At 41.6% G+C, this 25979-nt stretch overlaps 2 protein-coding genes across 3 annotated transcripts in view; one reads left to right on the top strand and one right to left on the bottom strand.

Annotated features, from left to right (window-relative positions):
• Nucleotides 1-900, bottom strand: part of RPN2 (ribophorin II) — a 58891-nt gene extending 57991 nt beyond the window's left edge. Inside the window, exon 1 of one of the 2 annotated variants that reach the window (XM_081097095.1) lies at nucleotides 595-900. In XM_081097095.1, the coding sequence (XP_080953221.1) occupies nucleotides 595-607 (13 nt within the window). In that variant the 5' untranslated portion in view covers nucleotides 608-900. The remainder of the gene's footprint in view (nucleotides 1-594) is intronic. The other variant, XM_081097094.1, reaches the window with a different exon arrangement.
• Nucleotides 725-25979, top strand: part of LOC308523720 (protein MROH8-like) — a gene marked incomplete at its 5' end in the record, with an annotated part of 27341 nt that continues 2086 nt past the window's right edge. The window contains 8 exons of the mRNA XM_081097720.1: nucleotides 725-741; nucleotides 4327-4445; nucleotides 9621-9718; nucleotides 12410-12532; nucleotides 20728-20807; nucleotides 21582-21726; nucleotides 22554-22649; nucleotides 23790-23894. Of these exons, the coding sequence (XP_080953846.1) occupies nucleotides 725-741; nucleotides 4327-4445; nucleotides 9621-9718; nucleotides 12410-12532; nucleotides 20728-20807; nucleotides 21582-21726; nucleotides 22554-22649; nucleotides 23790-23894 (783 nt within the window). The remainder of the gene's footprint in view (nucleotides 742-4326; nucleotides 4446-9620; nucleotides 9719-12409; nucleotides 12533-20727; nucleotides 20808-21581; nucleotides 21727-22553; nucleotides 22650-23789; nucleotides 23895-25979) is intronic.

The raw sequence follows: 25979 nt of genomic DNA, 5'->3' as shown, positions 1-25979 counted from the left end.
TAATACAGCAATTTAAGAGGCAGACAATGTGTAATCTGTTTTACAGATGAGAAACTGAGGTGCAGAGGGGGGTTGAGTAAATGGCGGTGGGGGCCACATAATAATTGCGTGGCGACCTGCAAGTCTGCAGCCGGAAAACCTGACTTCAGAACTCTCAACTCCCAGAGAGGTGATCTGCTTTGCCCCTTCCACTACAAAGGAAACTGGGGCCCAATGGATCATTTGGCCAAAGGCTAGCTCTGCGGCCGCCGGACCCGGGAGCCCCCGCGAGTCAAATGAATGAGCGAAGCCGCGACCAGCGGTTAATCACGCCCCTCGGTGCCCGGCTGGTCCTCGGGGGTACCCGTAGCTCGGCACCGCACTCCCCTCCCAGCCCAACCCCTCCTCAGGTCCCGTGCATCCCACCCGCTCGCCAGCCCTCCCTCAGACTCTCGACCCCAGAGAGGCGGAGCCCATGCCCCAGTGCCGCCGAGGAAGGGGACCCCGCCTGGCCGGCTCCCGAGTGACTAACACTAGCCTCCCGCGGGCGCTGGCCCAGTCGCCGAGGCATGCCGTCCGCGGGGCCCCGGCGTCGAGCCATGCGCAGCACCTCACCCGGCGGCGCCATTCCTCCGAGCAGGTCCAAGAAGGGTCCGCACCGCTAGCGGACTTCCGCTCAGAAAAGTGGCTCCGGGAGCGCGCCGGAGGGGACGCCGGGAACTCGCGGCAGGCTCCGCGCGCTGAGATGCCCTCTAGGGACAGGTGAGTCCCCGCCGTCCCGCTGGGCCGGGCTGCTCCCTGTAGCCACAGCCGGAATTCTGGTCCTCGCGCCCAAAGGACCTCGCGGTCCTCGCGTACAGGCCCGCTCCCCCCGGCGCCCAGGTCCACTTGGTACCGGCCACCTTGCAACGGTCTTATTCCGGGCGCTACCACGACGCTATTGGGCAAGGCTTCAGGGCGGGCCCGAGACGGGGCCACCTTTGATTGGTCGGTCGCCTGTCACTCAACCGTCTCTGCAGCCCGGCCAATTTTAAAGAAATGGGAAGGGTCAGGTGGGGAAGGGCGGTATTCGAGGGTTTTTTGTGTGTTTTTTGTTTTGTTTTTTTATTGCCCTTTCGTAAATTATGGCAATTTCCTCCAAAGAGTGTTTCGGTTGTTAATAACTAACCTATGAGTGCCATTTCATCTGATTTGCAAAGCATTTGTCTTGACTCCTGATAATTCAGTGACTCCTCATTATTATGAGGAGCATATTAGCCAAGATTACGAAGTAACAAGCTCAAAAATGGAAGTGATCTAAGAACTAATAATAACTAATTCCACTTATTGAGAGTTAACAGGATAGCCCGACAGTGTCTCTACGTACACAGCATTTCGTTTACTCCCTGTCACCACTCTGTGAGGTGTATAGTTATTCCATTTGATAGAGAAGGAAACAAAGATTTGAACCCAGGTAGTTTGACTCCGTCATCTGTGCTTTTTAACTATTATGAACATACGAAGTATGCACAAAATGGTAACTCTTTTTTGTTTTGTTAATCCTCACCAGAGGATATTTTTTCCATTGCTTTTCAGAGAGGATGAAAAGGAGGGAGGGGAGAGCGACAGAGAGAGAGAGAGAGAGAGAGAGAGAGAGAGAGAGAGAGAGAGAGAGAGACATGGACTAGTTGCCTCCTGCACGAGCAGGGATGGGGAGAGAACCCGCAACCCAGGTATGTGCCCTTGACAAGGAACCCAACCAGAGACCCTTTGATGCTATAACCAATGAGCACCACCGGCCAAGGCACAATATGGTAACTTCTTATTATTAGTGCCCCAGATATTATTACCCCAAACAGTGAGAGTCAGTTCTTGCTATGTCTGGTGCTGTGCTGTTTAGTGTGGTAGATACTAGCTATATGTAAGTATTTAAATTTGAATTTAAATGAACCAAAAGTAAAAATTAGTTTGTACTAGCCACATTTTAAGTGCTCAATAGCCACGTGTGCTAGTAGGTATCATATGGACAGAGCAGAATTATAAAACATTTCCACTATCACAGAAAGTACTATTGGACAGTGCTGATCCAGAATATATAAAGAACTCCTTCAACTCAGTAATAAAATAACCAATAGTATGCTGGAGTCATCTCATACCGATTTGCAAAGTCAATTGTTGAATTTATCAGGAGTTTGCAAATTAGTTGTTAAATACAACTAAGAAAAATTAAATTATACAAACTGATAATGAAATAAAGTATATTGAAAACCAAACTCATCACTTCCTAAGTGTTTCACTACATTTTCTCATTGTCTATGTTTTCGTGGCTGCTTATTTCTACTGTATCTGAATAGTGGAAATATATGATGGTGTGTGCTACTGCACATTTCTTCCCAAAGTGACATTGGTAGCTTGATTTTGGCCGCAACCATAGATTCAGCAAATGCTACAAACCAGAGCTTGATTTTATAAACAATAAAAACAAACACAAAACATGAAGCCACTTTAAAACAGAGCTGGAGGCTTCATTTGGAGCATCACCCCATATACCAAAAGGTGTCAGGTTCAATTCCCGGTCAGGGCACATACCCAGATTTTGGTGTCAATCCCGTCGGGGTACATATAGGAGGCAACCAAAAAAAACCCCATAAATATGTGTGTGTTTTTAAAATGGAACTGAAGCTACCATGCCAGAGGAAAACAAGGCAAAATAACCTTTGGACCTAAACAACTTTGTTTCCCAAAGAACTGTTTGCAAAAATAAGAAAAAAGCAGCCCTAACCGGTTTGGCTCAGTGGATAGAGTGTTGGCCTGCGGATTCAAGGGTCCCAGGTTCGATTCCGGTCAAGGGCATGTACCTTGGTTGCGGGCACATCCCCAGTGGGGGATGTGCAAGAGGCAGCTGATTAATGTTTCTCTCTCATCGATGTTTCTAACTCTCTATCCCTCTCCCTTCCTCTCTGTAAAAAATCAATAAAATATATTTTTAAAAAAAGAAGCAGTTCTAACTGATGACTACCTAACTAAAAATTTAAAACATAGCCTAGAATTAACATCACTATATTGTTATCTTCACCAATAGAAATGCTTTCCTTCTATTAATCTAATTGTTCCTCTTTTTTTCCTCATAAATACCTATTGCCTTTGTCTCCTAATCAGAACATTATTTGGGCTTCCACCTGATTTGATTCCCAAATAGTTATTCTTATTGATCTCAAATAAATGCTTGTTTGCCTCTCACTTTGAAAGGCCTTTTTATTTTTACGTTATCAATTATTGCTTTGTTACTGTCTAAACCTAATGGTGGATAAAATGTTAATAGAAATTAAACTTAAAAATGTGCCATGTCTTTATAGACTTTACATTGTGAATAGTACAAAAATTTGAAGAAATATTTTTCTAGTAATGAAAACTATTATCCAATAAACAATATCATAAATAAGTGCATCACATATTAGAAGGTATTTTGTCTATAGAAAAAAAGAAAGGGGAAGAGGGATTGAGGTAGGTGGGGGGTATTCTACCTCAGTCTCTTTTTTTTTCATTGAATGTATTGGGGTGACACTGGTTAATAAAAGTATTTAGGTTTCAGGTGTACAATTCTATAATACATCATCTGTATGTTGTGTGTTCACCACCCCAAGTCAAGTCTCTTTCCATCACCATTTATCCCCTCTTTACCCTCTTCTACCTCCCCCCAACCCTCTTTCTCTCTGGTAAACACTGTACTGTTATCTGTGTCTGTTTTTTGTTTTGTTTTGTTTGCTAAGTCCCTCTACCATTTTCACCGAGCCTGGTAAACCCTCTCCCCTCTGACAGCTGTCAATCTGTTCTCTATGAGTCTGTTTCTATTTTGTTTGTTAGTTAATTTTGTTCATTACTACCCACATCATCGTACTTGACTTTCTCTGACTGACTAATTTCACTTAGCATAATGCTCTTGAGGCCCATCCACGCTGTAGCAAAGGGTAAGATTTCCCTTTTCATGGCGAGTAGCCTTTCTTTGTCTCAGTCTCTTTTTAACAGTGGCTTAGTATTTCTTATCTATCCATTTACTCCCCATAAGGCTGACAATATGCTAAGTGCTGAGGATACAACTATGACCATATAAATAGGGTTTCTCCTCTCATGAAGTTTATAGTTTAATGGGAGACAGTCAATAAACAACACAAATTAACTTGATAATTATAGGCAATGATTAAATACTATGAAAACATAAGAAAATAACTGTCGGACTGGGGTGGGGAGAGGCTGGTTAACCTAGATTGGTGATCAATAAACGCCTCTGAAAAGTGACATTTAAGCTTGAGTGATGAGACAGAAGCAGTCTTGAAAAACTAATTTTTCTAATCCCCTCTTTTTTCGTAGGATCTGTAGTTGGGAAGTAGTGGTCCCTTATGCGTCCGATAGTGATTCAGGAAGTCTGGATTTGCAGCTGAGCAACTTAGAGGATATTATAAAGGGCCCAAGTAGCGTTGAATTTACAGGTAAAAGGGGGAAAGAACGGGGTGGAGGGGCATCTCTTTTCAAGTCAAGTAACTCGGTAACCAGCCCTTGACTGGACTTTGACAATGAATTTGGTCCCTGACTTTAAAACCTTGGAATATGATTGGAAAAATGAGATAAGATACATTATTCTAGACATACAGGATACTAACTTGGTCCTGAGACAAATAATCCTGCCTATTTGCACAAGGTCTAGTCTAGACTCTACATGCTAGAAGGATTCTGAGAAGAGAAAGGTAGGTGTGGGTGGAATTTGGATTGGCCTACAAAATAACTATCTTTCATTCATTCTATAACTATTAAGTACAGGCTGGTGCTGGTGCCAGCTTTGGGCCTTTTATTGATAGCTTTGGGGCTCCCTGACCCAGCTGCAGCTTGGTTGACAGGTTTTAGGCTGAGAAAGGACAGGCCATTCATATCCAAAAGCCACTGCACACAGCTTGGGTGGGATTGTAAATTGGATGGGACAGGGTCTCAGGGAATCTCCAGGGTGGAGCAAACAGAATTGGCTGCCAGTCAGCCCTGCACCAAGGAGGCCCCAGCACTAGAACAATGACATGCATCAGTGAACAAAGCAAACATGGTTCCTGCCCTCACAATTTACATCATAGTGCTGAGAAGAACCAAAATAGGTAAAGAGACAGTATATAAAGTAATTACAAGTTGTAGTAAACACTATGAAAGAATTAAACAAGGACTGAGACCCCCAAAAAATAAATAAATAAAGGGATGGGAACCTAATTTAAATCATGTTTGGCAGAGAGAACCTGTCTGAGACACTGCTGTTTAAACCTAAAGAGGGTCTCAAAGACCTGAAAGAGCTACCCAGGTGAGAAGTAGAGGGAAGAGCATTCCAGATAGGTGGAGCAGTATTTGCACGAGACAGGAAAGACTATAGTATGTTTGAGGAACTACGTTCATTTATTTGTACATTCATTCAATAAATATTTACTGAAGCCTTGCTATACTCTAAACACTGATCTAGCTGCTGGAGATATAGCAGTGAGCAGAACAAATACAGTATACTCCTAGGGAAACAAAGAAATGGAACTCAGTTTAATATGTGATTGGGGATGGAGGTGGGAGTAAGGAGCAAATATAAAGAGGTTTATTAGCAGCTAGGAGGATATTTAGCCAAAATGAGCAGAGGGGATTCAGGAAAGGCATGCTGGAGCTGAGCCCTGAAGAATGAGTAAGAGTTAGATATGCAAGGAGAGATAAGGGACAGAAGAAGGAAAAACATACAAGCAAAAGGAAAGCCTTTGCGAAGATAGGAGGTGAACAAGAATATGGCTTCTACTGGATAACAAGGACATGGCAGGGAGTGGGAGGAATTTGCAGAAGAGGCTATAATTCAGGAGACCAAAAGGAGTAAAAAAATTGAGTGGTAGAAACCCTCAGATGATAGGTATGTTAAGGGGGAAATAGCCTATTTGTCCAATAGGAATAGGGATTTGGTATTGAAAAATAGAGAAGGTAAGGATGTAAACCTACATGATGCCACCACAATTATTGTCACTCAGTGAGCAAAGGAATACGATTTGCCAACACTTCTTTGGTGCTAGTTCTATATCAGCCAAATGAGGTAGATTCTATTATGATCCCCATTTTGGAAATGAAGAAATAGGCCCAGAGAAAGTAAGGCCTCACAGAGTCAGAATGCTAGAAAAAAGCAGAGCAAGGATTCCCTACACTGGAGCCTGTTCCTTTAAAGTACATCTCAGGTCAGGAAGGAAATACCTCAAGCACGTATTGCAACCTGGTCAAGCAGGAAGAAAACAGCAAGGTACTGTTACTATATTTTAAGCTCTTGTCACCACAGTCATAAGCTTTTGAATTTGAATAATATCTACTATTTAAGTGCTTACTGTGGGCCACATACTGGAATAAGTCTTATATGTATTTTCTCACTTAATCCTCATAATGGTCTTGTTTTACAAGTGAGGAAACAGGTTTCAACAGACAAACTAACTTGATAAAAGTCATAAAACTAGAGGAGGAACCAAGATGGTGGCATAGGTAAACACATGTACTTGCTGCCTCCCACTACCAAATCAAAATTACAACTAAAATACAGAACAACTATCATCTAGAACAGCCATGGGCAAACTACGGCCCGCGGGCCGAATCCGGCCCGTTTGAAATGAATAAAACTAAAAAAAAAAAAAAGACCGTACCCTTTTATGTAATGATGTTTACTTTGAATTTATATTAGTTCACACAAACACTCCATCCATGCTTTTGTTCCGGCCCTCCGGTCCAGTTTAAGAACCCATTGTGGCCCTCGAGTCAAAAAGTTTGCCCACCCCTGATCTAGAACCACGGGAAAGCTGGCTGAGTGGAAGTACTACAACTAGAGAGGTAAAGAAGAAAGCACTTTGAGACTGGTAGGAGGTGTGGAGGTGTGGAACGGGCTGGTCTGGCACCTGGGTGTGCTGCTTTTTTAATCGTGAGGGAGATCGCCTCTTTGGAGGCTGCCCGGAGGAGCAAGGAGTCCCAGCCCCACACCAGACCCCCAGCCCAGGGTCCCAGAAATGGGGAAAGAAGTCCCTACGGGCAGTAAGAACTACGGACTATAAAAACAAGTGCGGATTGGGGCTGAGTGACACACAGGCTGCTGGAGAACCAGCTGCTCCTCTTAAAGGGCCAGCACTGTGAACGGAATTTACAAGCTCCCACTTTCTCTGAGTTCCAGTGCCAGGCAAGGCTCTGGGGGACCCAGACACAAACAGGGAGAAACTGAACTATCTGGCATTGGGGTAGAAATGCAGGGGTGGCTTTCTTCCAGATGGAGGTGCTCCCAGCAGTCATTGTTCACATGCTGGGGTCTCCTCGGTGCAGGGCTGACTGGCAGCCATTTCTGTTTGCTCCACCCTGGAGATTCCCTGAGACCCTGTCCCACCCAATTTGCAACCACATCCAAGCTGTGTGCATTAGCTTTTGCATATGAATGGCCTGTCCTTTCTCAGCCCAAAACCTGTCAACCAAGCTGCAATTGGGTTAGGGAGCCCCAAAACTATCAATGAAAGGCCTAAGGCCAGCACCAACACCAGCCTGCCTTGCTTCACAGCTGGGCCTCATCTGGACACTTCCAAATCTGATACAAAGAGGAAGAATCTTCAGATCTCTCTGTAGCTCCTGCTGGGTGGCCCTATGCAGTGGCTAACTGCACATTCTTGGAGATCCAGGAGCCAGTGTACCCAGTGGTCAGTGTGAGACCGTACCAGATTACAACTATTTACATCCATAAGTGACACACTCAAGGGGCAGACTCAATGAGCACCAAAGCCCCACTGAAGCAAGTCCTGCCTAATAAGGGTGTCTCCTGCACAGCAGCTCTCCCACTGTAGTCACAGCTGTTCCCTACAGCCAGTTGGCCTAGAGGTCAATTTCTCCCAGTGATACCAACAGCAATCATGGTTTAACTACAATAAGACTGTGCACACAGCCCACAAAGGGGTGCATCAAGAGTGTCCACCGCAGGTGATTGGGGAGGTTGAGCCACTGGGCCCTATAGGACACCTACTACACACAGCCACTCTATCAATTCAAGGAGACTTAGCAGCTACCTAATACATAGAAACAAACACAGGGAAGCAGCCAAAATGTGGAGACAAAGAAACATGTCACAAATGAAAGAAATGGAAGAAAGCAAACTACTGGATATAGAGTTCAAAAGCACAGTTATAAGGTTACTCGAGAATCTTCTAGAAATCTTCAAGGAACTTAGTGAGACCTTCAAGGATCTTAGTGAGAATGCCAAAAAAATGGAAAAGGACCAGTCAGAAATTAAGCTAACACTGACTGAAGTAAAGAATAATACACAGGGGATTCAACAGTAGACTAGAGGATCCCAAGAATCAAGTTAATAATTTGAAATACGAGGAAGCAAAAAGCACCCAGCCAGAATAGCAAAAAGAAAAAAGAATCCAAAAATATGAAGATAGTGTAAGGAGCCTCTGGGACAATTTCAAGCATATCAACATCCAAATTATGGCGGTACCAGAAGAAGAGAGAGAGCAAGATACTGAAAACCTATTTGAAGAAATAATGACAGAAAACTTCCCCTACCTGGTGAAAGAAATAGACTTACAAGTCCAGGAAGCGCAGAGAACACCAAACAAAAGGAATCCAAAGAGGACCACACTAAGACACATCATAATTAAAATGCCAAGGGCAAAAGACAAAGAATCTTAAAAGCAGCAAGAGAAAAACAGGGGAGTGCCCATACAACTATCAACTGATTTCTCAACAGAAACTATTCAGGCCAGAAGGGAGTGGCAAGAAATATTCAAAATGATGAATAGTAAGAACCTGCAACCAAGAATACTCTACCCAGCGAAGCTATCATTTAGAATTGAAGGTCAGATAAAGAGCTTCACAGACAAAAAAAAGCTAAAGGAGTTTTTCACCACGAAACCAATATTATATGAAATGCTGAAGGGTATTCTTTAAGAAGAGGAAGAAGAAGAAGAAGAAGGTAAAGATAAAAATTATGAACAACAAAGTGACAACAAATACATATCTATCAACAAGTGAATCTAAAAATCAAATGAATAAAAAATCTGATGAACAGAATAAACTGGTGAATGGAATAGAATCAGGGGCATAGAAATGGAACAGACTGACGGTTCTCAGAGGGAAGGGGGTGTGAGGGGGGTGTGGGAAGAGATAAGACAAAGGTCTTTTATGTATGCAGTACCTATGGATGCAGACGATAGGGTGGCAAGGGCCTGCGGTGGGGTGGGAATTGGGTGGAGGAAAACTTTGGGGGGGGGGGGGGAAGGGATATCTATAATAATCTCAACAATAAATTTTTTTTTTTAAAGTCATAGAACTAATAAGTGGGAGAGCCAGGATTCCGGCTAGTCTGAAACTGAGATAAGGTTTGTGTTCTTAACAGCTCTGCTAGAGTTCACTCCAATGTTTTTGTAGCTTAGGAAGCCCTTAGAGAACATTGAATTTGTAATTGAGAAAACTGAGACTCATAAAGGGGAATGGCTTGGGCAGAGCAAACAGTAAAGGTGAGAACAAGTGGTTTTCCCCACTAAACCGTATAACTTTACATAGTATGGGGGCATCATCTGATGTCTTTCTTTTGATATTAGACTCAGACATCTCTGTCATCTCTTGACTTCCTCTGGAATCCCTCACAGATAGGTTCAGATACCTGACTCATGACGACGCCTTCAGTGAGGCCAACGTTGAGAACCTGATCGAGTCCATCCAGGAGTTTTTTCATGGTGAGCTAAAGGTATGCACAAGCAATCTTTTTTTTTCTTTTTAAATATATATTTGATTGATTTTTTTACAGAGAGTAAGGGAGAGGATAGAGTTAGAAACATCAATGAGAGAGAAACATCGATCAGCTGCCTCCTGCACACCCCCTACTGGGGATGTACCCGCAACCAACAAACATGCCCTTGACCGGAATTGAACCTGGGACCCTTCAGTCCACAGGCCGACGCTCTATCCACTGAGCCAGACCGGTTAGGGCACAAGCAATATTTTCAAGTTATCCATCTTATTCCTCCATTTTAACAAATATTTTAAACTATATTATTTCTTTTTATACAAATAATTTATAAGCTATAAATTTTATATTTATACTTTTTTATTTTTCTATTTATAATATTTATTTATAACACTTATTACATTCCTATAAAAATTATTACATTCCTATAAAAACAAAGAAAATCATAATAAAAATTTAAGTTAATCTTCATTAATTCTACTGTCCTGAGATGACTGCTGTTAACATTTTGGCATATATATTTTCAGAGTTTTTTCTGTGCATACCGATGAATGTAATTATAGACAAATAAACATCAGAAATGGTGGGAGAAAAACATTTCTACGTCAATAGCTAGAATCTATATTATCCTGCCCTGGCTGGTTGTGGCTCTTTAGTTAAAGCTTGTGCCCACGCACTGAAGAGACTCGGGTTTGATTCCTGGTGGAGGGCAAGTACCTGGATTGTGGGTTTGATCCCTGGCCCTGGTCAGGCAAGTGTGGAAGGCAACTAGTCAATGTGTGTCTCTCTCACACCAATGTTTCTCTCTCTTTCTCTGTCTCTCTGTCTCTCTGTCTCTCTGTCTCTCTCTCTCTCTTTCCCTCCCCCCTCCCCACCACCCCCTTATTTTCTTCTCCCTCTCCCTCCTCTCTCCCTCCCTTCCACCCTCTCTAAAAACCAATGTAAAAAATATCCTCGGTGAGGATTAACAACAACAACAAAAATCTATATTATCCTACTTAATACAGTATTCCATTGTTTAGGTGAAACATTCATCCATTCACTTATTCATTCTATGAGAGTACATAACAGAAGAATTGATCATAACCTGGGAGTAAAAGAAGGCATTGCTGAGGAAGTAACCCTTAGCTTAGATCTGAGGAATGAATAGGTGAAAATAGAAGTTAGAGTTGGAGGGTGTGTTCAGAAAAAGGAAATGGAGTGCTTGACAACTTTGTGGCAGAAAGGAGCAGAGAATCAAATAAAGTCTGGGATGTTTAAAGCATAGTGTGGAAGGTGTGTCATTCGTCAACAGACACTTAGGTTTCCATATTTTGGCTCCTATGAATAATGATGCAATAAACAAGGAAGTGCAGACATCTCTTTGAGATCCAGATTCGTTTCCTTTGGATATATGTACATACACACAGATGTTTTTGGTTTGTGAAAATTGATCAAGCTTTACATTTTTTTTCTATGTATAATACCAGTAAAAATGTTTTTAAAACACTTAAAACCAGAATGTTGGTCTTCGCTTTTGACTCAGACTATTTCCCAAAGGCATCACAAACTGAACATATAAAAACTAAGTGGCCGCAGCCGGTTTGGCTCAGTGGATAGAGTGTCGGCCTGTGGACTGAAGGGTCCCAGGTTCGATTCTGGGTCAAGGGCACGTGCCAGAGTTGCAGGCTCCATTCCCAGTGGGGGTTGTGCATGAGGCAGCCCATCAATGGTTTTCTCTCATCACTGGCGTTTCTATCTCTCTCTCCCTCTCCCTTCCTCTCTGAAATCAATAAAAATATATTTAAAATAAATAAATAAAATAAAAACTAAATGAATTGGAAGACATTAGCAGGGGTCCCTTTGGGAAGGACCTTGACCTCCATGGGTGCTATTGAAAGATTTTTGATAGAGAGTCACCTGGTCAAATTTGCATTTTTTAAACAATGAATCTGATGATGGGGGAGGGGGAAGCATAGATCCGAGAGAAGCAAAACTAGAGCAGGCAAACCTAGTGTTGCATTGTTATACTAATCCTGGTGAGAGATAATCAGGCCATAAAGTCAGATTCTTGCTCTGTATTGCTACTTGCTTTCCAGAGAGCTTCTACCATTTTTATACCATCTATATGTGTGGAGGAGGGGGGATAGGAGATGAGACAAGAAGAAATTTTCTCCAGATTGTGGAATTATTGGTCTTTTATTTTCTTCTTTATACTTTATTTTTTCCAAGTTTCTATGGTAAATAGATAGTGCTTTCATATTTAGAAAAAGAGAATAACACAAAAGAGATTTTGCTCTTCAAATCAGAACTTGCATTTTAATAGGAAACAAAGACTCAAAATAATGAATATTTAATGGCATCAAGAGAGCTAGAAGTAACAGCATCGGAGGTCTCCTTTAGGAAGCTTAATCAGACAGCAGTATGCAGGGTGAGTAGGTGAGGCAACAAAGACTAAAGGTAGGAAAAGCCATCAAGGAGCACTTAGAAATCTAGCTGAGAGGGAAAACGAGGTCACAAACCCAGGCAGGACCAGTGGACAAGGAATTCAGTCCTCTGTAATTTATTCATTACTCATAATAAAAGACTGACATTGGATTGAATGACATGTCCGTTGTTTAAAACATTCCAAGAAACTTCAAAAGCCCTCTATAATGACCAAGTGGGATGGCAATGTATAATTGTATTTTTATCATTTTTTTACAAATTCAGAGTGAACATGAGAAGCTGACATACCTAAGATCTTTGTCTTCTCTCAGCCGAATTTTACCTTATGATGAAACCACAGAATCATTCATTCACGGCCACATCGCAGACATTGTGCATATTCTATACGTAAGTATCATGACTTTATCACAAATTATTGGGGCCATGCAAATTCAGTGATCTGGCTAACAAATTTTTAGTGGCTTCACTTTTTTTCCCCCCTGTTAATGCTCACCTGAGGGTATTTTTCCATTGATTTTTAGGGAGAGTAAAAGAGAGAGGGAAAGACAGAAAGAAACATTGATGTGAGAAAAACACATCAATTGGTTGCCTCCTGCATGAGCCCCGACCAGGGCCCAGGCCTGAGAGGAGCCTGCAGCCTAGGTATGTATGTGCCGTTGACCAGAATCAAACCCAGGACCCTTTGATCCACAGGCTAACGCTCTATCCACTGAGCCAAACTGGCTAGGGCTTCACTTTTATTATTGATCCCCTTATCCTTTTCTCATATCAGTATTTCTGCATGGAGGAGAAATACTCAGGGGTACTCTACAAATGTAATCAGCCTTGACAAATCAATTGAAAAAGAAGTAGAAAGGAGAGGGGTAACAATTAAATTTCTCAGTAAAAACAATGCTGTGTTCTCATTAATCAAGCAGTAGTTCAGAGGCAGACTCTATAATGCAGTACCTAGGTTCAAGGACTAGCTCTGCCTCTGTCTAGCAATGTGACTTTGGAAAACTACCAACTGCCCAGTGCCTCAGTTTCTTCATCTATAAAATAAGGATAGCTGTATCTACTTCACAAAGCTATTGAGAGCATTAAATAAGAAATAGATGTAAGCCAGGTAGCATAGTACCTAACACATATTTTGCATTTAAGAATCATGATTGTAGGTGTTCACAACCACCCTTGCTCTCTAACCCCAGCTCCAGCCCAAGGAGAAGGGAGGTAAGTAAAGAGGTCTCTCTACCATGGCTCCTATAAAGCAGGCTGCCCACAAATCCACCAGTGGTAAAGCACCAAGGAAACAACTGGCTACCGAAGCCCCTCACAAGAGTGGGGCCTCTGCTGGAGGAGTAAAGAAACCTCATTGTTAAAGGCCTGGTACTGTGGCACTTTGTGAAATTAGATGCCATCAGAAGTCCATTGAACTAATTTCCAAACTTACCTTCCAGTGTCTGGTATGAGAAATTGCTCAGGACTTCAAAACAGATCTGTGCTTCCAGAGTGTAGCAATTGGTGCTTTGTAGGAGGCAAGTGAGGCCTATCGGGTTGGCCTTTTTGAAGACACCAACCTGTATGCTATCCATGCCAAACATGTAACAGTTATGCCAAAAGACATCCAGCTAACATGCCTCAGGCACAGAGAACATTCTTAAGAACTCACTAGGATGGGAAACATTTCATTCTTTTTTAAAAAGAAATTTTTTTTTTCTCTCCTTCCTGTTATTGGTAGTTCTGAACATTAAGTATTTTTTCGCCATGGGGTTAAAAGGTACCTAAGTATATGATTGCAAGTGGGAAATAGGGACCAGGAATCAGGTATTGGCAGTTTTTCCATTTTCATTTGTGTGTGAATTTTTTTTACTATAAATGTGGGAACATAAAGCATTAATGCAAGTCAAAACGTTTCAGTAAACAAGTTTCAGCAGTTCAACTTTATAACAATATAAATAAACCCATTAAATTTTTTCTGGACAGTGCCAGCATTTGGATTTTTTAAAAACAAGTAAAGTTCTTATTGATGGCAACTAAATGTTATTTGTAGCATTTTTATCATACAGTAGACTCTACCCTTTCAGTATACTTTTCTGAGTTGTTTCACATGCAAGTACATGTTTTTAATGTTGTCTGTCTGCTGTGCTATTCCTGTAAGTTTGCTATTAAAATACATTAAACTGTTTTTTAAAAGAAACATGATTGTGTTCTTTTTATTTTTTTGGGTCCTATTTGTAATTAACTTAAGCCACACTCTGCCACAAACTCATTCATTCATTGTCCTCTTAAGTGCCTGACCGTCCCAGGCAGTGACCTGGAAATTGGGGCTTCAAAGACAAAGAAGACATAATCCCTGTTTCTGCAGCCAAGCAAGATGTAGTCAGCTGTCACAAGGACTGTGAAAAAAGTTTAAATAGGTATAATGAGGGCACAGAGGAGTGAGTGAGTGGTCAATTCCATGTCAAAGGATCCAGTCTTTACAAAGGAGATGATGCACTTAAGCAAGCACTTAACTTTTTTTTTTTATTAAATCTTTATTGTTCAGATTATTACATTTGTTCCTCTTTTTTTTCCCCCCATAACTTCCCTCCTCCCAGTTCCCACCCCACCCTCCGCCCTCACTCCCCACCCACTGTCCTCTTCCATAGGTGCACGATTTTTGTCCAGTCTCTTCCCACATCTCCCACACCCCTTTCCCCCCCAAGAATAGTCAGTCCATTCCCTTTCTATGTCCCTGATTCTATTATTATCACCAGTTCATTCTGTTCATCAGATTATTTATTCACTTGATTTTTAGATTCACTTGTTGATAGATGTGTATTTGTTGTTCATAATTTGTATTTTTACCTTTTTCTTCTTCTTCCTCTTCTTAAAAGATACCTTTCAGCATTTCATATAATACTGGTTTGGTGGTGATGAACACCTTTAGCTTTTCCTTATCTGTGAAGCTCTTTATCTGACCTTCAATTCTGAATGATAGCTTTGCTGGATAAAGTAATCTTGGTTGTAGGTTCTTGGTATTCATCACTTTGAATATTTGTTGCCATTCCCTTCTGGCCTGCAAAGTTTCTGTTGAGAAATCAGCTGACAGTCGTATGGGTATTCCCTTGTAGGTAAATGAGTTTCTTTCTCTTGCTGCTTTTAAGATTCTCTCTTTGTCTTTTGCTCTTGGCATTTTAATTATGATGTGTCTTGGTGTGGTCCTCTTTGGATTCCTTTTGTTTGGGGTTCTCTGCACTTCCTGGACTTGTAAGTCTATTTCTTTCACCAGGTGGGGGAAGTTTTCTGTCATTATTTCTTCAAATAGGTTTTCAATATCTTGGTCTCTCTCATCTCTGGCACCCCTATAATTCTGATGTTGGTACGCTTGAAGCTGTCCCAGAGGCTCCTTACACTATCTTCGTATTTTCGGATTCTTTTTTCATTTTGCTTTTCCGGTTGGGTGTTTTTTGCTTCTTCGCATTTCAAATCTTTGACTTGATTCTTGCGCTCCTCTGGTCTGCTGTTGGGAGTCTGTATAATATTCTTTATTTCAAGCAGTGTATGCTTAATTTCTAGTTGGTTCTTTATCACAACATTGAGGGTCTCTTTAGATTTCTTGTAGATCTCATTAAGTTTATCGGCAGTTTCTAGAAAATTATTGAAAGACCTTAAAAGTGCGGTTCTGAACTCTATATCCTCCATTGACAATTTTTTCCTGTTTCTTTGTCTCCGCATTTTTTATGCTTTCTTGGTGCACCCCCTAGTGGTCTTTGTGCGCAGTCTTGTTGTAGTTAAGCCTTGATTGTTGTCAGTATTACTGGAGGGGATTTGACCTGCAGGCCAACTGGCTGTGAGAATCAGCTGTGTCTGCAGTGGGAAAACTTCTGTCCTCTGGGGAGGTGCTAATCTAGCCTTTGCCTGAGGCTACCCGGCAAATGCCTCTGTGCAGGGCTTGGGCAGGGTGGGTCGAACGGGATCAAACAGGGTGGGTGGAGGGAGCAGTTATGGCTGCTCTCAGTCCCGTCCCCAGAGGCTCTGCCTCTCAGAGTCCCAGCAACTGCTGCAAACCTCAGAGAGAAAGCTGCCCTCGAGTTCTGACCGATGCCAGACAGTCCCACTTCTCCCGTTTGAGTCTGGGTCCCTAGAGACTCGCCCGGAACTGGAGCTCAGAGCCTGAGACTCCCTCCTGATTGAAAACGACAACCGCGCCCTCAGCCGCCAGCCCGCTCTGCGCGCACCTTTGCCGCACCTTTGTATTTTCCACACTGCGCCTCCTCTGAGTCTCGGTATGCTGTTCTCTTTCCTTCTAGTTGAAGAATTTCCCCTCTGCCAGCCTTTTTGTGGTTCTGGGTGATGTCCGTTCCGTCTTTTAGTTGTATTTTTGAAGTGGTTGTGCAAGGCAGCAATCTCCGGTGTTTACCTATGCCGCCATCTTGGTTCTCCTCCAAGCACTTAACTTTTTGATGCTTTAATTTTCTCATCCATGAAATGTCCCTTTCAGGTTTCCTAAAGCTCTAAAATTCTGAAGCTGAGATTTCTTGTACACTCCAGGAAAATGAGCAGTTCTTCCACCCACAGATCTAAAGGCTGATTAGATTGATGATTCACATTCAGAATTGAAGGCTAACCAGTTAACAGGTTTTTTCAGCAAGGATCTTCTGTATCTAGGACACTCTGGTGGTTTGATAAAGGACACACATTTCCTAAAAGTATTAATTCATTTCTTCCAAGAATTTACAATCCTTTTGGAAGTGACCACACCTCATACTAGTAAATAGGTTGAGAACTATTCCCAACAATACATCAAGAAGAGCAGAATGCTGTAATGCAGATTTTAAGAATGGATGCATAGGGGCTGGGAGAAGCGGGGTTGGGAAGGTGGGGAATGGGAGATATCTGTAATGCTATCAACAATAAAAAAATATATTTTAAAGAATTAAAAATTTAAATTAAAAAAAAGAATGGATGCAGCTTTCTACTTGGCTATTGTCTATGGGCAGAGAATTATAGGCAGCCATAGGACCTAGCCAAAATAGCAAGACTCCAAAGTCCTACTTTCACAAGAATTGATAGCAGTGGGTTGCCACATGGTTTAACCGATGAGCTCAGAAGACCCACAAATACAAGTCTCGAACAGCAAAAGCACACTGTATTTCCCTGTGCTCTGCATCTGGATCTGTCCAGCCAGTAGTAAAATACCCACTGTCAAGTAACAACCAAAATGTGACTGGCAGGGGGTTCAGCCTAGAAGAGTTAAGGGTAGTTGTGAGAGAATAGCATGGATTTTTGCATCATTATGCAAGCCTACAAAGTCCCTGCAAGTCCACGTGCAGGGGCTAAGAGAGTACAGCTCCAAAAAACAAGAGGAGAGATGTCCGAAGAGAGGCAGTTCTACTGAGGAACCCCCACAGAATGAGAAAGCCAAAGTCATCATAAAAAAGGAAGAATTTTAGCCGAGACCGGTTTGGCTCAGTGGATAGAGCGTCGGCCTGCGGACTGAAGGGTCGCAGGTTCGATTCCGGTCAAGGGCATGTATCTGGGTTGCGGGCACATCCCCAGTGGGGGATGTGCAGGAGGCAGCTGATCGATGTTTCTCTCTCATCGATGTTTCTGACTCTCTATCTCTCTCCCTTCCTCTCTGTAAAAAATCAATAAAATATATTTTTTTTAAAAAAAAGGAAGAATTTTAATGCATTTGCCAGTCTTATGACCCATGCCAATGCATGGCTCCTCAGTGTCCAAATAAAAAGAGCAAAGGAAGCTAAGAACAGATATGGAAAGGAATGGGGAGGGGTGGGGGGAAGCAGAAATGTAACACTTTACCAAAAAAGATGTATAAATAAGTACACGAATCGATGCTCCATTACTATGATTAGGGAAAAGCAAATTAAAACCACAATGAGAGTCAACCATACACCCATTGGAATGGCTAAAATAAAGAAGAAAGATAATACCAAATGTAGGTGACATATGGTGCAACCGAAATCTTACACACTGCTGGTGGAAATGTAAAAATGGCACAACCACTTTGGAAAACAGTTTGGCAATTTCTTCAAAAGTTAGGCTTACCATATGAACCAACCATTCCACTCCTAGGTAACATGAAGGGTTTGGCTGGACAAAGGCAGGTACACAGATATTCATAGCAGCTTTATTTGTAATAGCTAAATAGCCCAAATGTCCATCAGCAGATGACTTGATAAACAAATTTTGGAATACTAAAGCAATAAGAAGAAATCAACTCTCGATAACATGCTACAACTCTGGTGAATCTCAAAATAATTACGTTGAGTGAAAGAAGCCAGACAGGATATACTATATGATACTATTTATATAAAATTCTAGAAAATGCAGGCTTATCTAAGGTGACATCAGATCAATGGTTTCCTGGAGATAGAAGTAGAGTGGGAAGAGGCAGGAGAGAGAAATTACAAAGTAGCACAAGAGAACTTTGGGATTGATCCATTTGTTCATAATCTTGATAGTGGTGATGTATACATATGCCGTTTAGGCCTATCTGCTTTTTAAAAAAAAAGAAAAGGAAAGCTTATTTCTGGCATAAGTGGCCAAGTAGGTGAAAGTCGAAGGGGATGCAGGCCTGGTGGTTTAGCTAAGAGGGCACTGCCTTCACCCACAGGTGAGGGTGTGGCTGCAGGAATGGAGAATCAAACTGCAGAACAGGGAGTGGCTATTACTGTGATTGGTTGGATGTGGGAAGTGAATACAGGAGAAAAAAAGTCATAAATCATTTTTTACGAGCACCAGGAAAGGACACCGTTGACAACAATTGAAGACTAGTCGGGATGTGGTGTCACTTTTTAACACTAGAGGTAATGCCTCTGAGATAACTAGATTTGGACAAATGAGTCCTGGGAGACAGAAGGCAGAGCCTTATACTTTGTCCTTCCAGACTATAAAACCATAAAATTAACTAAGCTTCTTAGGGAAATAAGGAAGAAGAGGGACTCCAGCAAGATCAGACCAGAGTTGGAAAGTGAGAAGAGAAAGAGAAAACGCAAGGGCAAGAAAGATAACCCAGTAATATTTATTGAGCACTGCCTCCTGGGCACCAACCTAATTTCCTAATGAGGTGTTTTGGTGGGAGGTAAAAGTTCACTAAAGGCTTCTGAAACACAAAGTGGAGTATTTGCTCTTAGAGTAACTGAGTCTTCCCAGAAGCCTGACAGGAAGAATAGCCAGCTCCAGGAAGGGAATGAAACCAGAAAAGAAAAAAAGAAAAAACACCTTTTCACATACTCAGAACTTTATCTATTTTTTAATTGATTTTTATTTTGTTTTAAATGTTTTTTATTCATACATGTATATTGTTGTTCATCCTCATCCGAAGATATTTTTCCATTGATTTTTAGAGAGAGTGGAAGGGAGGGAGAGAGATACAGAGAGAGAAACATTGATGTGAGAGAGCCACAACAATTGGTTGCCCCCCCACCCCCACCCCACACACACCCTGACTGGGGCTGAGGTTCAAGCCTGTAACTGATGTACATGCCCTTGACCAGAATTGAACCCTAGACCCTTCAGTCCTCAGGCCGATGCTCTACCCACTGAGCCAAACCAGCTAGGGCTCTCCGTTTATCTTTGCTCCTTTGTATGCATTTCTATTTCTTTCTTTCCCTCCATTCCCCACCTCTCTCCCCTTCTCTTTCCAAAATTGACTTTCTGTGCACTTGTCCATAGGGCCCAGTGCTCCCAAACTTTGAATTTTCTTCTTTTGGTAGATCAGCCAAACTGAAATTGAAGCTCTTTGTCTCAATTCCAGATTCCTGAGAAGGAGAGTCTAATTGACCCTGGTGTCTACTCCTGGAGAAATGAGCTGTTGTTAGTGGGACAGAATGACGTAGATGAACCATGACTGTGAGGCACCAATTCCTATGGGCTGGGAGCAGTTTCTAGAGAGACAATCCAATAAGGTTCCCACTACAACCATTTACATTTGCTCTTCACGTCCCCTCCCTGAGATATATTCTCATGCCCTCCATTCGGATAAGAAAACTCAGAGGGAAGTTAATACATCAAGTTCACACAATGAGTGGCAGAGCCAGTGCTCACTTCCAGGTGCTATATAGCTCCAAAGCTTCTGTTATTTCCTCTCTATCACTCTGCTGATTTTTCCAGCAGAGCACAGCAGCTTTCCCTTTACCAATATGGGATTTGTAAAGTTACTCCTTTTTTAAGACAAGTAACATAATTTTATTAGACACTATATTAGAGATGGCTGGTTTAGTAGAAAGAGGAGTTAGGATGTCTAGTAGTTATTGAGGGCTTCTAGATATTTTGAATTAGCTCATTTAGTGCTCACATCTACCCTATGAAGATAAGTAGCACTGTTATTCTACAGATGAGGAAACTGAGGTACAGGGAGGTTGAATAACTTGTGTCAGCTCAAAGAGCTAGTAAGAGGCAGACCCCAGGGTCTGACTCTGGAGAATAAACTGCTAGCCTGGCCACTGTCCTGCTGCCAGTCCTATGGAGCCGAGGAGCAGAGCCGTCTGAAGGACCTGCTCTTGTTCTTACAGGGCACCCACATCTCTGATCTCTTGGCCTAATGACTTGGCACATTCTGGACTCTCTCTCCTAAAGCTCTTTCCCTCTCATTACAGATTCTGGTGGAGGAGGAGCCCCTGCATTCTCTCTTCAGCCCTGTGCGCCAGGAGGTCTTTGTCACCATCACTGACCTCAGGTGACACCCACATGCCCTCTACACATGCATCCTGGTTCTACATTCAGGGCCAATAGCAAAGCCAACTGACATGTTCCATATTTTTAACTTCTCAAAACTACTTAGAGAAGTGGAAACCAAATCCGTGTTTTGTGTAAGAACTTTGATTTCACGTATGCTACCATTTGCATTTGAAAGACCTTATTGGAACCTCCTTTGAGTTCGGTTTTGTCCCAAGAATATTCGATGGAAGGTTACTACCATGACTGTTTCATGACAGAGTTCCACAGTTCAAGAGATTTGGAAGGGCTGTCTTCTTGGAAGTTCATACTGCACACTTTGTGATTAAAGGTCCCGAAAAGTCCCATAGTTTAAAAAGTTTTTAACTTGGTTTAACTTGCCATTCCCCAAACTAACAAACCCTTGATAGAGCAGTACACTCTCCTTGGCAGAACACACTTTGAAAAATCGTGCTCTACTATATTAGACTGTAGCAGGTTTCTCTTCCATGGTTGAACTGAAGGAAAAGCCTCGAAGGATGTCACTCCAGTGACCTCCGGGGCAGGCGGAGAGGGTAAGGGTAAGGGGAGAAGGATGGAGGCTCTGAGCCTGAAACTCTTTCTCTAACCTTTTGTAAGATGTATCTAAACAGACTGACAAGCAAGCCATTGATCTCTTTCATCAGAACGTTATACCGATCAGTCTATTCTTTCCTTTTGGGTTACTTTGATCTCTGCTTATCAATGTCAAGTCACACCCTTCCCCATTTGCTATTCCCAAGCTGTCTTTTTCTAGTTACCAAGATGTCCATTTGCTGTTTGGCTCTGAAGATCGAGTTGACTTGTTTAGCCTTATCACCAAAAGTATAATCACTCTGCCCTCTGAAAAGACCCTTACCCAGCTGCAGCAAATCAAACCAAGTGGGTCCTGCAAATCAGAGGTAACTCACACTTTGCTTTAATAATTTGGAGAGTGCATTTGGTATTTTTGGAACTAGCCAAAAACCATTTAAGCCAAGTCTGGTAAATAGAATAGGTGGTGAAATAGCTTTTTCTCTTATTATTTTATCTTCTTTTCCCTTGCTTTTGGCTTTAAAATAAGGTGGAGCATTCATATACTTAGCATATATGTAGGGTTACCATGTGCTAAGCATCATGATAGGCAGCAGAAATAGAGCAGTATACTCTCTGATCCAGGGAGCTTCTGTCCTAGTGCAGAGATACAATTCGCCAGTAAATACAGTATCAGGTGGTAGTGAGTGCTGTGAAAAATTAAAACGGGGAAAGAAGAGGATAAAGAGTACTGTGGGTGGGAGGCACGGGGGCTTTCTACACAGGGTGGTCAGGGAAGGCTCCCTGTGACGGTTGAAGAGAGTGTGGATATCTCTGGAGGAGAAGCTTTCAGGCAGAGCCAGGAGGTAGTACAAAGGCCTTGATTTTCCTGCCACTAGTAAACTGGTTGGGAAAGCAATTGCTAAAGGCAACTTTATTCCCCCTTGTTTCAAGATGCCAGAAAGAGTCACAAGTCAAACTTTAAAAGTACTTTGATGCCCCTAAGCAATTCCCCAAATGTAGTTAGAATCAGTTAACTATCTTCCCACTAATGTTGCAATGTCCATGTAATGTGAATATATAAAACTGCCTCCCGACACTTTTACACTGGGTCTGCAATGTTAAGTAAAGTTTCAAGATAATGAGGAGAGCCTTAAAAGTGTGCAGTGCTGGGGAACTCGCATGGATGGCATCACTTATCCCTGTGCCTTTTCAGTGTCTCTACAGGCAGACGTTTCAGGTATTCTCTGAGATGCTCCAGAGTTTGGTGGTAAAAGACCCACATTTGGAAAATTTTGACATCATTTTGAAGGTAAACAGGCTATCAGGAGAGAATGGGAAAGTTAATAGTTATATTAAAAGGTAAAAGTGGGAGAAAATGTGGCAGGATTAAGTTTTAAGAAATAGCATAATAGTTAAGAGTATTCACTATCCATTTTGAGTCAGACTTGAGTTTAAATTCCAACTCTCTGCCATTCATTGGTTATAAATTCAGCAAGGACTGTGATTTTTCAAAGTCTCATTTTTTTCACCTTTACATGAGACAATAATTACTGTATTAAATAAATGGCTTTCAGTTTAAGTGGTTGCTGTATTCCTTAAATTATTATTGCTTACTACCACAGAAGGGTTTCAGTCAGTGACCAGAGAATAGAGTCAGCCTCATGAATGAGCCAGGTGAGACTTAAATGTTATTAATGCCTACCTGCTCTCACCGGTACCGGTCCCAGCAGATGCCATTCCATCATTAGAAATTTATTCATTGGAGTGCATTCACTGCATTCAAAGATCTCGCTCTCTTGGCCCTTTTCAAGATGTAGCTATCCCAGAAAGGGATAGCCCTTTAAACTATTATTAATCATTTGTGCCTAAGTGCAGGTGGTCATTTATCATTGCCACAATCAACTTAACATTATTTCTCATTTGTCTTATTTTTGTACATCAACTGTGCAGCCAGATTGGCTTTCTTTCCTTTATCCAGTTGTGCCTTAAACTTCCCTGCCTTGGCAACTTAATTCAAGCCATTTCTTCTTTATGAAGCTCCTACTCATGGACATTATATTTTCCATGAATCCGTCCCTGACTGTTCTAGGCAGATACAATTTCCCCATCTTTAGAGTTCTTTAATAGCATGTCATTAATTTCCTGTCTTTCCAAAGCAGGTTTCAGAAAGCTGAAAAAATACAGAAGAATAGGATAAATAATTGAAGAAAGTGGGATGAAGGGAAAATAAGTCTAGGAAATAAGCTCCTAAGGAAGCTGGACCACCTGATCCCCTAGGTCTTTGTGCCTCGTTTGTCATCCGCCATTTTTATTTCCAAAACAAGTTTATAATTTAGGAAAATATTTTCAGACGTAGTAGTGACATGTGGAATTTCTCTCCAAAAACAGAATAAAGGTGTTATCCCAGATCTTCCCAATAAATCATTTAGGCTCCCTTCATTTTTCATAGCACATGGATCCATGGTTACAATCAATTAAAGACCATGAGCGGGAAAGAGCTACAGCTAGCATTGCTCAAGTTCTAAAGTGCTTATGCATGCATCTCAACTTGAAGGTAAGCTGCCCTTCAGTTGCAGAGGAGGAAGGATCCAAAGCCATCCTATTACTGCCTATTTCCCCTCCTATTTATGACTCCCAGACTTATGACTCCTCGGTGCTCATGCATTATTCATATATCTACCCCTCTCCTAAAATTCAAGCACTTTGAGGCCAGGTACTGTGTTTATTAATCTTGTATCCTCGTTGCTTAGCACAATATAGTAAATGTTTTTGAATGAGTAAATAAATGTAATCTAAAAATATCTGAGGGCCCATATTAATAGCCACTGTTGACATTTTTTTAAATTTCTTCTGAGTATGTTTTGTGCATGAGTGTGTTGGGATGGGGGCTTCTACTTCAGTTCCTTCCAGTTTGTTCTCTATATGAAGCCAGAGTAATCTTCTTAAAACCCACATCACTTCTTTGATCCAATAATTTCCAACTATTTTTAGAATACAAGGTCTTGTATGATATAGTGCCTGCCTGCCCACCTGTACTCCTTGACTTACTCCAGCCACATTGACCTCCCTTACATTCTTGAAGCTCTTCCTGTTTCATGGACTTTGCACTTACTATGTCCTCTGCTTGGAATGACCTTCCCTAACTCTTCACATAGCTAACTTCTCCTCAGTTTTCAATGCTCAGTTTAAATGTTTCCACCTCAAAAAGGCCTTTGCTTACAAATAGATCTACCCTTGCTCTCTATCTCATAGCTCTCTTTCCTTCCTATGACTTCTTAGAATCAAAGATTATCTTGTTTGATTATTTTTATTGGTCCAATAAAAATGGATTTATGGTCCATTTTCCTCTAGAATGTAAATTTCATCAGTGATTATGTTTTCTTGTTTACCACAGCATCCCCAGTGCTTAGCACAGAACATGCTACATGTAGATGCTCAATTAAATATGTACTGAATAAATGTAGGTCAGCTCAGATTCCTTCTCTGCTCAGAACCTTCCAATGGCTTCCCAGCTCATACAGAATAAAATCCTTACAATAGTCTCTAAGTCAGTGGTTCTCAACCTGTGGGTTGCGACCCCTTTGGCGGTCGAACGGTCCTTTCACAGTGGTCGCCTAAGACCATCCTGCATCTCAGATATTTACATTACGATTCATAACATTACAGTTATGAAGTAGCAACGAAAATAATTTTATGGTAGGGTCACAACATGAGGAACTGTATTTAAAGGGCCAGAAGGTTGAGAACCACTGCTCTAAGTTGTTATGTGAGCTGGGCCCATCTTCATCTACCTCCCATTTCTTTTGTTTCTCATTTACTCTGCTCCAGCCAAACTCACCTACTTGCTCCTCAGAAACACCACATACTGTCCCTTCTCTTTGCACTTGTTATTCTCTCCATCTGGAATGTCTTTCCCTCATATTTCTACATGGTGCAGTTCCTCATTTTAACATTGGTGAGATCGTCCCTGACCATTCTAAAATAGCAATTCCTATTCTTATCCTCTACATTTTTCATCATGGTATATATGACTATTGGATACATATACATTTACTTCATTTTTTCCTTTATATTCCTCCAGTTAGAATATCATCTCCATGAGTAGGGATGTTATCTGTTGTTCACTGTCTATATCCCCAGTGCCAATCATAGTGCCTTAGCCATAAGTGCCATAGTCATAACCAGTTCCTGACTTATAACTGACACATAGTATTTGTTGATTGAATGAATGGATGAAAGCTATACCAGTGAATGAAAGATATTATACAGTTTTGTGTATGTGTTGCTGTGTTGACTGTAAATACGTTGTAGAGGCTACTGTTCACAATATCCCAGTGTATTTTTCTGAAGAGCCACTGAAGAAATTTCTTTCTGACTCAGTCCTAGAAACAGTTGTGTTTTCTCTCCATGGCTATTTGCTTCTTGTCTTATGGGCAGTTTGAATTATATTATATGGGACATTGCATTAGTCCTGAGAAAATTCAGCGCTGAGCTCCGGTGCATAGCTCCATGGCCTATCTCAAGCAAATGATGACTAGAATTCTGCATACTAACCAAATTCTTAACTTCATTTATCTTTTCTACATTCATTTTTTAAATTTATCCCACTTTCTTCACTATTTAAATTACATTTCTTTTG

Source organism: Myotis nattereri (genome assembly GCF_964212035.1).
Source record: "Myotis nattereri genome assembly, chromosome: 8".
NCBI lineage: Eukaryota > Metazoa > Chordata > Mammalia > Chiroptera > Vespertilionidae > Myotis > Myotis nattereri.
This window is presented reverse-complemented; position numbering and strand designations above follow the sequence as displayed.